General features: G+C 36.4%; 1 protein-coding gene across 3 annotated transcripts in view; it reads left to right on the top strand.

The window, feature by feature from the left end:
* MGAT5 (alpha-1,6-mannosylglycoprotein 6-beta-N-acetylglucosaminyltransferase) overlaps positions 1 to 13,935 on the top strand; it is a 139,532-nt gene that overhangs the window by 106,965 nt on the left and 18,632 nt on the right. For all 3 annotated transcript variants that reach the window (XM_052792317.1, XM_052792315.1, XM_052792318.1), the window contains one exon: positions 6,098 to 6,247. In XM_052792317.1, the coding sequence (XP_052648277.1) occupies positions 6,098 to 6,247 (150 nt within the window). The remainder of the gene's footprint in view (positions 1 to 6,097; positions 6,248 to 13,935) is intronic.

A 13,935-nucleotide genomic window follows, 5' to 3' on the forward strand; every position in this document is an offset into this window, starting at 1 on the left:
CATATTCTCTCTCTTTCCAGCTTTTTTCAGCTCAGCGTATTTCTGAATCTGTTTGTCTCTTGATAAACTGACTATTGACACACTTTTGAGATCTCAGTAAGAGATGATTTCAAAGCACTTGTCTGATCATGAACCTATGCAAACTTTTTTGCCCCCACAACATTCTCTGTCGCGGAGTCCCCTCAAATCTCTGACCTGTTGCAGGAGAAACCATTAACTGTTGTATTTTTCTAAACCTGCCTCCTACTAGCTTTGTTTGGCTTCCTTTGTATCAGGACATTATGAGTAGTCAAGTCACTATCCATGTTCCTTATGCCAGTTATGGTTTTGTAAACCTCTCTCATATTCTGCCAAGTTGTCTTTTCCAAGCTGAAGAATCATTAAGGATTTCATTATAGATTTCTGTATGTAACAATGGAAACTGTTCTGTAGCTTGGATCCTTCTTACCCCTCTCAGAACTGTGTCCAGTGTTCTTGGCTTCTTTTTGAGAAAAGGGACCAGAAGCACAACAGTGTTTGAGGAGGGAGAGAACTGTGTTTTTATAGAACAGTTCAATGATACTCTCTTTATTCTCTATTCCTTTCCAAATAATTCCTATTATTTACTTGGTTGGTGGGTGGACTGACTGGTACTGAACATTGGACTAATTTTTTGTCATGGACCGTAATCATATGTTATCATAATGCAAAGTCTTCATTCTTGAGTGACACTGGTTAGCTCAGGTCCATTATTCATATGTGAAGCTAGGACTGGTTTTCAACATGTGCATCACTTTATTTATATTGAATTTATCATTCTATTTCTTAGTCACTCCGTCCCTTAGATTACTGAGGGGGCTTTTCCAAAAGCTTTACAACTGCAAGTGTTCAGTATAGTGATGTTTTTCTGCTTTTTCAAGATTTCAAGATTTTGAAGTTAGTTTCAGTTTTGCTACTCTGAATAGTATGTATTAGCTGCATACTTTGTCACTTCTCTATTCTCTTTTGCATGATGACTGTTCCTTCACAAGGGTGATTCTCTTCTATCCCAAAGAGACTTAGTTCCTTTAAGAACTTTTAAAGAGTTTCTACATGCTGATTGGCTTCTTCAGAGAACACTACCAATTTGGTGAGAGACAATATCCTTGTACAGAAAGAATTGACTATTGTAATTTTGTTGGGTTTCTATGGTTAAAGTTAACACTTTATTCAAGTTTCAGATAATTTGTTCAGTGTAGAATTCACACTTGCTTTCCAATCTTATGTTTGTGTCACAATCTCATTTGTCATACACTGCATGTACACTGGATTGTGGCTTAGCTAGGACTTGACACTTTGGCAAATAAGCACCCAGATGTTAGGACTTCGAGACTTAATGGTGTGCATTTAGGATATATACAAAGATCTGTCCCAGTACTTGCTTTTTTGAGTTACATTTGTCAAGCTTTATAAAACCATTGTCTTCTGACTTTTTCAATGTAAGAAAGTGAGACTGGGTATATGGTCCTTTTTACATACATTTTACAGTTTGAACTTTCAACCCATAAACCTGTTTAGGACTCTAAATCAAGCTATTCTGTAATGTAGTTGGCCTGTAGTTCTGCATATGTGGTGCTTCATTTCATTTGGTGCTGAATTTCTGGTGTTCTGTGAGGGTACATGAATGGTCTAAAATTGCAAAATACTGTGATTGCCTCGGACTGCCAAACTGATGGTAAAGCAGAGTTGTTAATTACCGCCATCTACTACATCGAGAAAACTAAAAGCAGAGTTTAGTTCTTAATGCATTGTTTTTCTACCACGTATTTTTGTAGCTTTTATACTTATATTTTTCACTTACCAAACTTAAAATTTCGGCCCTTCAGACTGTATCTTCTTGTCAACATTGTCGTAGGGAAAGACTTATCAGGCAGTTGTCATTTGATTTCTTTGATGAGAAAAGGCTTATCATGATGCTTTTTAAAAGTAGGTGGAAATAATCAATGAATAGTAATAACAGTTCCGCAGTCAATGATCAATAAAAAGTACTTTCCTGAATGGCATGTTTATTTTAGCTGCTGAAAAATCGTTTCAGAAAAGATTTTTATGACTGTTACTTATGGTCAACACTTCCATTTTGATTCTGAGAAATAATTTGGGGGTTTCTTGATATTGTTATCTTTCATGGTTGAAGTCTAGATTTGCAGTATGGACAGCAGACATGGGTGAATAGCGCAGTCTGATACAAACTCTGCAGAGAATGTCGATTTTGCATTACTAGCCAGCAGCCCGTGATCTTTTCTCTTTGAATTCATTTTGGAAAAAGTAAAAATCTGGAGTTTACTGTGAAATTATTTAAGATAAAAGAATATTTATATCTGCAGCCAAGCAAGCAAACTCAGGAAGTGGATTAACAGTTGAAGGAGTGTTGATACTTTGTTTGCAAATCACATTTCTTGATTTATTTACTTGTAGACTTTCTATTTATAAATGCCATATTTACACTCTGTCATTTTCTAATTCAAAGTTTTTAATGTTTAGAATTGAATTATGTGTCTCGATTATTTTTTGTCAAGTGCCTTATTACAATATGTACTTTTATGATCCAAAATAACACTTTTCTACAAGGAATGTGAAAATTCAGGACTACTTAAATGCAAAAGGAGACATGTTAGTGAGATTTGTGTAAGGTATGAGGTGCTAATGGTATTTTTATGGTACTTTATAGATTATTATGAAAGCAGTTGCTTTTGACTCAAAGTGAATAGGGAATAAAGGAGTGATTGTTTTGTGGATTGTGCTTTCTGAGTATTTGGCTGGGCTTTTTTTGTTTGTTTCCTTCAGAAAGAAAGACTTTCGGAAAAATTAAAAAAAGTTGTTTTATGTACAGGGAACAAAGGGAAGATGGTGCTCTCGGTTCTGCTTGTTCTTTAAAAATTTCATTTGATTAAAAGCAAGAGGGTTGCCCTTTGGGGGATGAAAGATTTTTCTCAGCTTGTGTGGGGGGGTTTTTTTCATGGTTTTACTCTTGTGGTTTGAAAACTAATTCATAAAAGTTTTACATATTGATCCCTTTACTTACACCTTTCTAGCGATAAGGTTTCCTTCGTGAGGAAAAATAATTTCTATAGACTATAGCGCGGTCTACAGTACTTACCCTGTCTTGTGGAGGTGGAAAGCCAGTGACACCATTTAAAAGTCCATTATTTTTCTAAATATTATGGATGGAAGAATTGATGCTGTTTGGGATACTAAATGTTTTATTTGTGGTTTTAGACTCTGAATCAGGAAAGAAGTCAGTCATATGGTTAAGTAATATTCCCAATTAAGGTTATGGATAGCTAATGTTTTGTTCGCGCTTGCAGAGATGCTTAAAATATGCTGATTTTATCACTGCTTTTGCGTTGTCTTCCTAAATTGTATTGATTGGTTATATATTAATTTTAAATGTAATTTTTATGTCTGCTCAGATAATTTGAATTTATGAGTAATATTTATTACATGTTTTTATAACTTTAAGGTTTTAAGTAAAAACGCTCCCTCTGCCCCCCAAACATACTACTGTAAATACAGCATGGAAGCCTGTTCTTTTCATCCTGTCTTGGTATACTCCTTTTTTTTAAATCCTGTATTCCCTGTTTTGTAGTCATCAAGTGCTGGTATATATACAGAGGACAGCACATGGATATAGTAGGAGGATTCACTTTGTTATTAACAAGATGATTTGGGGAATACTTTGGGCTAAATTCAAGGTCCATTGTATGTATCAAAGAGTGTTTCCAGGAGAATTTAAGCAACGAACTTCACAGATGCTTTTCAGAATCCCACTAGAGTTTTATTGGCATCACATATAAACAGAAGACGTGAAAATATTACGTTTCTTTTGGTCCATTTTATATTCATATTTGGAAATTAGCTGATAAAGATAATAAGATGGCAGCAAGGTCAGTTCAGATGAAAGATTTATCTAGCCCAGTATTCTGACTCCAAAAATAGCCAAAACTTGATGTGTAAGGAAGAATATGAAATCGGGCATGTTTCACAGCCACCAGAGACAAGTGGTTCATGGACCTCTTGGGCCAAAAGTTGTGTGTCTCTGTTCAATAATGATTCATGGATTTTTCTTCCATAATGGCTTTTTGAACCTATATAAAATCTTCAGCAGTCCTACAGGCAATAATGTAGTTCTTAAAGAACCATTAGAAAGATTGTAAAGACTAAATAATTTCAATGTCAAATATTTTATTTTAAAGCAGCTAAATATTCTGTTACAGCTTCGTAAAATTTTCGTTGAAGTTGTTAAAATAAGTGCAATTTTAGGTAATCCTGGTTTTCTTCTTTCTAGCTGCTTGCTTCTCATATTCTTCTTGAGTTAGAGTGCATTTATGTCATCAGTTTGTGTGATATGAGCCAATAAAATCTGAGTCAAGAGCATTAGTGTTCTTATTGTAGGCAGATCGTGTCAGTAGTATCTGCGCTTCATTGCTTCTCTTCCCGTTCAGAACACTAAAGCCTATCTCGTAGGCTCTGTTTGTACTGGAAGCCAGGAAGGCAGGGTTAAGGTGTGCCTCAAGCGACAGACCACTGCTGCATTCTGGTAACAAGACCAGGCTACTCCATTTATATTTCTCCTGCACATTTGCAAAGAAAAAGTTCTACAACGGATTTTCTCTTAACAAAGTATATGAGCTTCTCAACAGTTTCTAATTATGCTACTTTACAAATAATTGGAGGAATATCTCTTCCAGAGTAATTAAAATTTGAAGTAAAAGGAAAAATGAAAATGGAGCAAGCTTTTCGTTTCTTAAATAATTTGTCTTAATTAACAATAACAGCAACCACATCAAACAAGAAAGCATATTTGTCTGTATTTGTTGTCTGTTTTATATAATACATAGCCCAGGACATTGATTGGCGCAGCCTTGGCATAGCTACCAGAACAGCGCGATTTAATAATGAGGCAGGCAATCTATTTCATCACAAACAGTATTACCAGTAGAGTAAGCTAAACTAGAAGCCAGTTGTTATGTGACATTAAATATCCTGTGTATTCGAATGTATACCAACAATTAATTTAGCAAGGAAGTTTTAAGAAGTGATAGTGTTTATTCACCTAGGCCTGATACCTTATTGCTCCTCCAAGATTTGGAAAGACAGGATTTTCACCAGTCGACTTGCCCTTGGAATGAACTTCCGTAAAATTGTTGGCCAGCTTTCACACAGGGCTGTGGAGGAACAGTGTACAGAATTTACATGACAAAAATAGCGAGTGAAAGTAGAATTCTTAAAAACTGTCTTGCTGCCAAGAAGTACAGAAACTTGTTGCCTGATTTTAGAGCTATTACTAAGACTATGTGCAAATACTGAGGGAAAGTCTCTCTAATCTGTACTGGATACTGGCTGTAAATACAGTCTACAGCTAATTGCTTTTGGAATGCTAGTAGTTTTTAAAACTCAAAACTCAAAAAACATATGGCATTGAAAATTAAAGTAATTCTTGTTTGCAAACTAGGATGGTGTACTATTTTTAAAAAAAATTTTATTTTTTTTTTTTTTAATGCAACACTAAAGCCATTACTCTGGGTTTTTTCCAAAATGCCTTTAAAACTTCAGGTAAGTGGAATTTTTGTAGGTATCTCATGGGACTCAGAAATTAGGTATTTAGATAAAGATGTGTATTCGGTTATTTAGTTGGCAGGAGTGCATCTTACTAAGGTGAGATTCACCCTTCACGAAGGTAAACAATAACCAATTATTTCCCATCTCTGACAAAAACAGAGTGAAGATTTGATATTTCAGAATGAGTTTTTTAGTATTTTTAGGCCAAGTATTGTTTAGGCATGCTGAGATTACAGCTCTCTGATGGTGACCTGTTTTTTGACCAATTAGAAGTTAATGGGACCTTGGTATTGATTTATTTATACCTATACTGTGAATAAAAAAGCTGCAGTTTTCTTCCAGTGTAGTAGAAAACAAAACTAATAAAGCAATGAAAGATCAAATATTATAGAAATCCTATAAGAATGAGTGAACTTCTCTTTCTGACTTTTGTGGTACAGGAGATAAAAAACTAGCTCTGATTGAACACTACTGCTTGAAATCTGTAAAGACTGAAAATATTTTATTGTTGCTATTACAGGATAAGAAGGCTTATCTGGATATCATCCACACCTATATGGAAGTTCATGGAACTGTTCACGGGACAAGCACCATTTATATTCCCAGCTACGTAAAAAACCATGGTATACTCAGTGGGCGGGATTTGCAGTTTCTACTGAGAGAAACGAAAGTAAGTTTATCAAGAGGGAGTAGTGGCAAAAATAGCTACAGATAGACAGTATCTGAAGTGCATGCATTTCGCCTCCTACGAATGAGCTCCTAATTTAAAAGCATTGGAAAAATAAATGATCAAATGTAAAGGAGCTTAAGTTGTCTTCTGTGTGCTAAGAATATGTTTTTCATCATGTCCATATTTTGTGGATTGACAGCTATTATTAGAAAATTGGGACGACAACCTACATTCACAGACACATTTAACAACCAGCTTGAGAAACATGGATGAATGCATTTTTCGTTTTCTTAAATGTGGTATTCAGCTCAAGGAAATTACCAGCTGAGCATGTGCTTTGTTTTACATCCCTGATGTGAAAGTTAGGTAAAATCTGAAAGCTGTACAGTAGGCATGCTTGCTCTGCCCTACCAATGACTTTAACCTAGAGTGACCCTGCTCTCTGGGGGAGAAAAGAAGAAAAGCAAGCACTTCATTTGCCATTCAGTTCCTTCCTCTACTTCAGTTGTGCAGAGAGAGAGAGCAAAAGAGTGTGCTTTTTGTGGTGTGCTTTGCCTGTGGCCCCATAGTTAAGGGAACTCAAGATAAGGGACAGTATATTGAAATAAAAAAACTTTTGTCCCCGTAGTTAGAATGCTTTGTGGAGTTTTCTGTGCCATTCCCATAATCTTTGTGGCACTTTACAACATTAAAACACTTTAGTAGATTACATTTAAATAGGATGTTTAACTTTCAGTTGGTGAAAGAAGTGGTTTGTGTGTTTAAAATTAGCAAAATGCGTGGAACTGCACCACTTACTCCCCATTGTTGATAGTTTCTTGCTGTGCAGTTCTACAGAAGAATCTATTAAAAAAAAAGAAAGAAAAAAGCAAGCACCTCCTAGTCTTCCCACACGACTACAGAGATCTCCTTTTTGAAATATTTGGGAAAATGATGGTAATTTGACATCTCTGTGTGACAGCTGTTGGCAAATTATGACTTTTTAAAGACAACCACTGTGTGTATGTACTTGATGCATACAGATGCACATAATGTTGCAGATTAAAAAGTCAACATTTACTTTCGTCATAGATAATACTGAGATTACACAGCTTGTCTGTGTGGAGTATGAAATCACTGTGTTAATCATAGTACTAACGTGGGAAGAATATTGACATTGAAATAACCCCAAGCACAAACAGTGACTTTCTTCTGAAAAAAAAACTGTGCTCTATTCACTGGAATAGTAACAGAAGCTAATGGACTTCCTATAGAATTGCTGAAGTCCTTATAATTTACAAAATACAGTTCATAATAATAGTTATGTTTGACTAAGTCTTCCTCTAATTCTTTATCAGCCATCTTGCATGTATTACACTAAAAACCTTGATTTTCAATATTAAGTAGATAGCTCATCTAGTTGTTATTGGTTATATTTGCTGTGCTCTAAGATGCAATGTAAAGACACATTCACTTTAGGACAAATTCAAGTTGATACATACATATTATGCAGCTCAGCACAGTGCAGTTATATGGGTTTTGTGAACACAGGAAGTAGCCAGACTAGTTTCACTCGGTTTTTGACTAGTAATTGCAATTATCAGATAGAAGATAACTCTCTTGTGATTGTGAAGAACTCCCGAGATCAGTAAGTTGCTTATTTTTCATAAATTGTAGTTTTGTGAAAAGCGTGGATCTATGCTGTACTGTAGAGTCCTACAAGCATTTTAGATTTTAATGATTTTCTATGCTATTGTTGTGCAGTCATATTTTTTTTTTCTTCCTGCTATTGGGGAAAATCCTTAGAGAATTTGCTGCATTTCTTAGTACATGGCACTGGGAAACACATCAACGTGTTTCAGGACCCTGTATCAGGAAGCCAGTGTTTTTATCATATTATCTCTTTGATACAATCTTTCTTAATAAACTTTTTTTTTATTAAGTCTGCAAACAGTATTTTCATATGGCTTTTCTGAACTTTTGTTAGCAGATTTGCAAATGACAAAAGCTGTTTTACTCTTAAGGAAATTATTTATTTATGATGCAGCCAGGCTAACAAAAGTTTGACCTGATGATAAGCAGTTAAGAGTCCATCTGCTTCTCCTAATACTTACTATTGTCAGGCAAATGGGAGTGCAATGTAGTTCTGATGTTGCAATGCATTGAAATTAAATTAAATATGGCTTACTGCATCATGAATTTCGGTTATTATTCCTGTCTAATACTGTTCCAATATATCTAGTTTATCAGAAAAAATAAAACAGCAGCATCCTGAAAGTGAAAGTGGAAACTGAGATTTACCATCTAATTTGTTTGGACTTTTTCAGTTCGAGGTGAATTTTTGTGTTGGTTTTGTGTTGGGTTTTGTTTTTTGCTAGCTGATGCTTAGTATCTCATAGGTACACTGGCTGTTCTGCCTTAGCATATGGTTGCCTTTCATTGTCAATCAACAGACATATTTGCTCTAAGTCGTCTTGTTGCCTTTACCTTCACAGTTTCAGATTTTTATATCCTTCAAGAGACAATAACGTAGCTTAGCATAAAAACACTACTCACCTGTCTCTACTGGCCATCTGCTGCCTGTGGGGGTCAATTGTGTTAATGTCAATTGGATTGGGGGTTGAATTGCTAAAATAAGTGCAGGTTTTCCACAAAAATCAAGCTGACTTGAATGGGAGCTTTGTGCCCTGAGGAGCCTCGTGTATGTGTGCACATGCATCCAGTGATCTTCAAGGACACTTTTTAATCATAATCACTTTATTTGCTAGGCAACATGACCAGAGCCCCATAATGAATTTAGTTATGGGGTTTTGTCACTAGACAATCAGTGTGCTGAAAGTATGTGAGTAATCAGAGCCGTAACTCTGGAATGATAACATCTGTGGGTGCAATGCTTGCTTGAACCATCTAGGCCTGCTGTTTGCTCTCTCCAAGCAACAAACTTTGTCTTTAAGCTTCCAGAAACTTTCAGATTTTTCTTTTTCTAAACATATGTTTTGAGACCCAAGGACAAGGATTGTCTTTCATTGCTTGTGCTTTCAACATTGTGTTAGCAAGTTTTTGTTAGGTCAGCTGACAAATGATCTAGTTTTCAGGAACTCAGAGCTAAATGATAATTTAACAAATCACACAGTTCAGTGTACTCAGAAGTGTCAGTTTATGTTGCACTGCTTCATTTTGCCCTTAGACAGCAAAATAGTGATAGGTGATGGCTCAGTCATGATTCTTGATCAGAGCTTTGCATTCCCAAAATGTATTTGGTCTATGCAGTAGTTTGTATACGACACAGTTATTCTCAAAAGCTTGCAGCTGCCATTTCATTCCGGTATTATAAAGCAACGCATTTCAGAATAAGTGTATTTTCCAAGCAGGAGGGGGCTGTTTGAGATTCATCATGGCTAGTTCAGCTGTGTAGTGCATGACAAAAACGAGACATGTCAACAGTTCCTAATGAGAAGATGTAAAGCCATTCATCACGTCAGAAGAAAATAGGGTAGGCAAGCTGGCAGCCTTCCTGCCAACTTACATGGCTTCTTGCCAAGTGGGCAGCTGGAGGAGTTGGACCAGACTCTCTTGGAAGAACCAGTACTGAATTCTTGAGAAATATTCCTCCTTTCAAGAAAGTTTCAGATGCAACTTTTTACTTCGAGTCCCTGTGAATTTTTGAGGGAATCCAAATTCTATTACTAAGTGTAATTTACAATTTCTGAATGGTGATTAATAAAAGTAGGAGAACACCCTGTTTAGACAGTTTGGGAAAAATCCCCTTGCAAGGTTGAATAAGCAGAAATAGGAAGACAAACTTTTTTTTTTCCATATTGCCTTTTTTGAAGTAATACATTTTTTACTTCCACACGCTTCACAAAATCAGCTGAAAAGACATTTAACTGGTGATTCTATTCTAAAGTTGTTTCAATCACAAAAGGATTGACTTCTCCAGAAAGTATTTCATATTCATGAGAAAATAGATCAAGATAGTTAACCTTTGCTACACTTATCTTTCTGTAGTTCAGAAGAGAATATATAAGTTCAGTAAGAAGGCATACAAAAGTGGTGATAAACCTACCAACCTGACTGAATAAGTTCAATGAAGTGCAGTAATGTTAGAAAGAGGAGAGGAGAAGATAAACACTCCTGTTTATGGAACTATAGCATTTAGTCTCTGGAATTTGAAATTTTTCTTTTAAATATTCAGCTAGTCAGAATTAAGTCAGTGAAGTAAAACATTCATTTCTTATTTTATACTTTTGGCTATAATTTAGAAAGACTGTTTGTTGAAGTATTCATTTTAATAATAGTCTCATCTGGTGCTGTAAACTCCACAAATAAATTGCTTAGTGTCAACTGAAAGTCAGTAGTTTCCAAAAAATAAACCAAAACCACACTGTTTTTTCACGGGAGTGGTCGTGAAGCACTTTTCACGTCAGAGAAGTCTCCACTTAGCTACTACACCATGAAAGGACTTCTTATATTATAATCAGTTAAGAATGGTGTCTTGGCTAGTCTGATGCTGGGTGGCCAACTCAAAACCCTGAAAATCCAAACCAGGGGTTCAGTTCACTGCAAAGGCAGAAAAGGTTCTTGAGGAGCCTTTCTTATGAAAACCAAAGTATTCCTGCTTAAGGGTTTCGACACCTGCTTTACTCAAGTTGGGCAAGCAAGATTGCAGATAAGAATCGCATTTTTTGAAGATTCATGCAGACCTACAGGCACAGACACATCTGGGTAGCAGACCTTGCAAAAAAGGAAATGGTTTTTTAAAAAAAAACACACTGCTGTTACCAAGATCATTTTACATCTGTATTTATTTGCTGTTACGTCCTTTAGATATACTTTTATACTGTGAACTCCTCCTGGCAATCATCTCGTTATATGGGGCATTAGCATACAGAGCCTACTGTGGCATGTGCCCACTTAAAGCACTGTGTGAAAAATAATGGTTCTGGCTTTCAAAAACATTTGAAAGGTGAGAAAAATGCTCACATACAGAAAATCAAAGGGTTTCAAGCACTAATCAACCAGTAAAGCATAAAGGAATTCTACTCTGCATAGCAATTCTGCTGCAGCTAACAAAGGAAGATCAGGGCTAACATTTCTGAACCATGTGTACCCACAGTTACATTACCAACATTGTCAGATTTGGAGTTTTGCATTATAGACCTTCAGCCATAGGGTGAAGGTGCCTCTCCATAGTGGACTGTGGTTACCAGACACAGCGTCCGGTAAGAGAGTACCCTAAAAGCCATAGTAGCACCTTACACGGTGGAGGCAAATGTACATTTATATCACAAAATAGTGGAAACGCAGTCTGTTCTAAATCTTTACTGTTTTGTGGGAGAGCCTTGTCTTCCACACAGACTTAACTGTACTGAGGATGGATGCTTGCTTCACTGGTACCTGAAAATTGTTGCCTGTTATTTCTACTTTTTTCTTTTATTTTCACTTCTTTTTCAATTTCACTTGCAGCATTTGTTGCATACTTTTAGGAAGTACCTTGACGGATTGTTTTAGCCTTTCTGGAAATAACAAGCTGCATATAATTCAAAGGATTAGCAAATTAGAGCATCGTAACAATGAGTTACAGAAATTACCTGTGTTCTCTAATGCTTACTTTTTTAATCATAATGGATGTGACTTTCTTGAGGGAATTAAGATATTCCTCAGTTTTGTTCTTTATACCATACCAAAATACTAGCTCCCTAACCAAGGAACGTTAATAAAGGGCAATTTTCAGGAGCAGGGTCTAGATTCAGTTTGGGAATTTCAGCTGACCTGATGACAGTGTGATAGAGAGGGATAGAAGATTTTGGAGGGTTGAAAGAAGGAGCTGCAGGGGCTGCGGGCAGCTCTGAGCCAGGCTGCAACCTCAGGCCCACAGGCAGCACACGCACATGCACCGTTCTAGCGATGAGACACATCCTTCTTTCTTTCTTCAAAGGTATGGGGCTGCTTAGCGGTAAGGTTGAAAAATGGATACGAAACAGGTGGTAAGCTATTTATTATAGATTAAGTGTTGACAGTGTGCTCTGTGCTGTCAAAACATAAAACCATGTTTCTTTCCCCATGGAGCTTCCTTCTAAATAAACGGACCAGTCAGACACAGAACTGTTGAGCAGTGCACAGCAGCAGTTTATTAAAAAAGTGAAAAACGAAGCAAACAAACCAGCATTCTCTACATAACAGACAAACAGGGGATCATAGGAGAATTAATACTTCAGATGGTTTTAATTGCCAGTTCTCAGCTGGTTTTCTGCCTGAACTAAGCAGTAGTTTAAATAAATAACATTATGTGTGCAGATTGCATGAAATGGTTTTGTGTCTGTAATTAATTATTTTCAAGAGATTACCTTTCTTTAAATTAAGCCTCTTTTGAGATGAAATTTAGTATGCATTTTTTCTGACGGAAAGGTAATATATCTTATGCCATATATAAAACCCAAATTTAGATAATCTAGCTTTAGTGGAGGTAGTCTTCCAGATCTTTTTTTTATCAGCCACTGGAGAGTTTCCTGTAAGATTTAAATCTGCAAGATAGCTGAGAAACTTTTTGCAAGTAGGCGACTTTTTGAACCTGAAAATTGAAATCTGAAATAACAATGTTCAGCTCCATGCAGTGGAAATTGTATGTCCTCAACTATGCTGAGAAGCATTAGCTTTCTTTTTAAAATGAGCCAACTCAGAATTTATACCGTTGCCGTGGGTCAGAGAGGATTGATGCTGCAATGCCTGTGCACGACAATACTGACTCCAGGTTTATGCATCCATGTTAAGATCAGCTCCTAGAAAGGGCCTTCAGTTTTGAATCTTTTCACTAGGATTCACTTCCATGTTGCAGAAAATTTAGTGTAGAATAGTATAATTTGACCTCTTTGAATACATACATCCTGAATACATGATCCTAATAATTATAAAGATTGCTCTTTTTATTTTCTTGAAAAAAAGCAGTAGGTATATATATGCACGTTAAGTCGTGCAGCAGTGCTGCGAAACTGCTGTTACAAATGAGAGCTTGTAATTCTCTCATTATACACAGACATTCAAATAAAGATGAAGAATCCTATATTTAGTTCAGGGGTTTTAATTATGTTGGGCCAGGAAAGGGGTCAAGATCCAAATAAAAGCCAGACAGCTCTGAAAAAATATTAAATTTCTTTACATTGGAGAAAAGCACTGCCTTTTCTAGAGCACCTGTAATCTCGGCTGATTTAAGAATAGCTGTGTGATGCATTTTTCCTCCTTCAATTTACCTTGGAGGTGTTGAACCCTCTTAATCCTATGCAAGCTCTTGCTGCCTAGGTACAGTATCTTCAGCTGATGTTTGCTGCCATCTATCGTTTTAATTAGAAGACTTAATCAGTTTGGCAGGAGCATGTTCATATTGGCAAAACCAGCAGGTTAGCTGATGTGGGAGAGGGGGGGAAAACAGTAGTGTGGCTGTTCCATGAGGTTACTGCAGTAAAACCTGTACCTGCAAGAGAGCCCCAGCAGTTTCATTTCAACACCAATCAAACCACCAAATGACTTTTTTTTTTTTTTCCCCCCCAAAAAATAGCTGAAAGGGTCCGTTGTTGCCTCAGCTCTGCGAAAAACCACCTCAGCTCATTACAGAAGATTATTGTCAAATGTGTTTTACGGGACATTCCGTTACTGCTTGGGTAGGAGGGGGTGAGCTGCTGAATTTCTCCCATTTTCTTCTTAACGTTACCTTT

This window comes from Harpia harpyja, chromosome 7, assembly GCF_026419915.1.
Source record: "Harpia harpyja isolate bHarHar1 chromosome 7, bHarHar1 primary haplotype, whole genome shotgun sequence".
NCBI lineage: Eukaryota > Metazoa > Chordata > Aves > Accipitriformes > Accipitridae > Harpia > Harpia harpyja.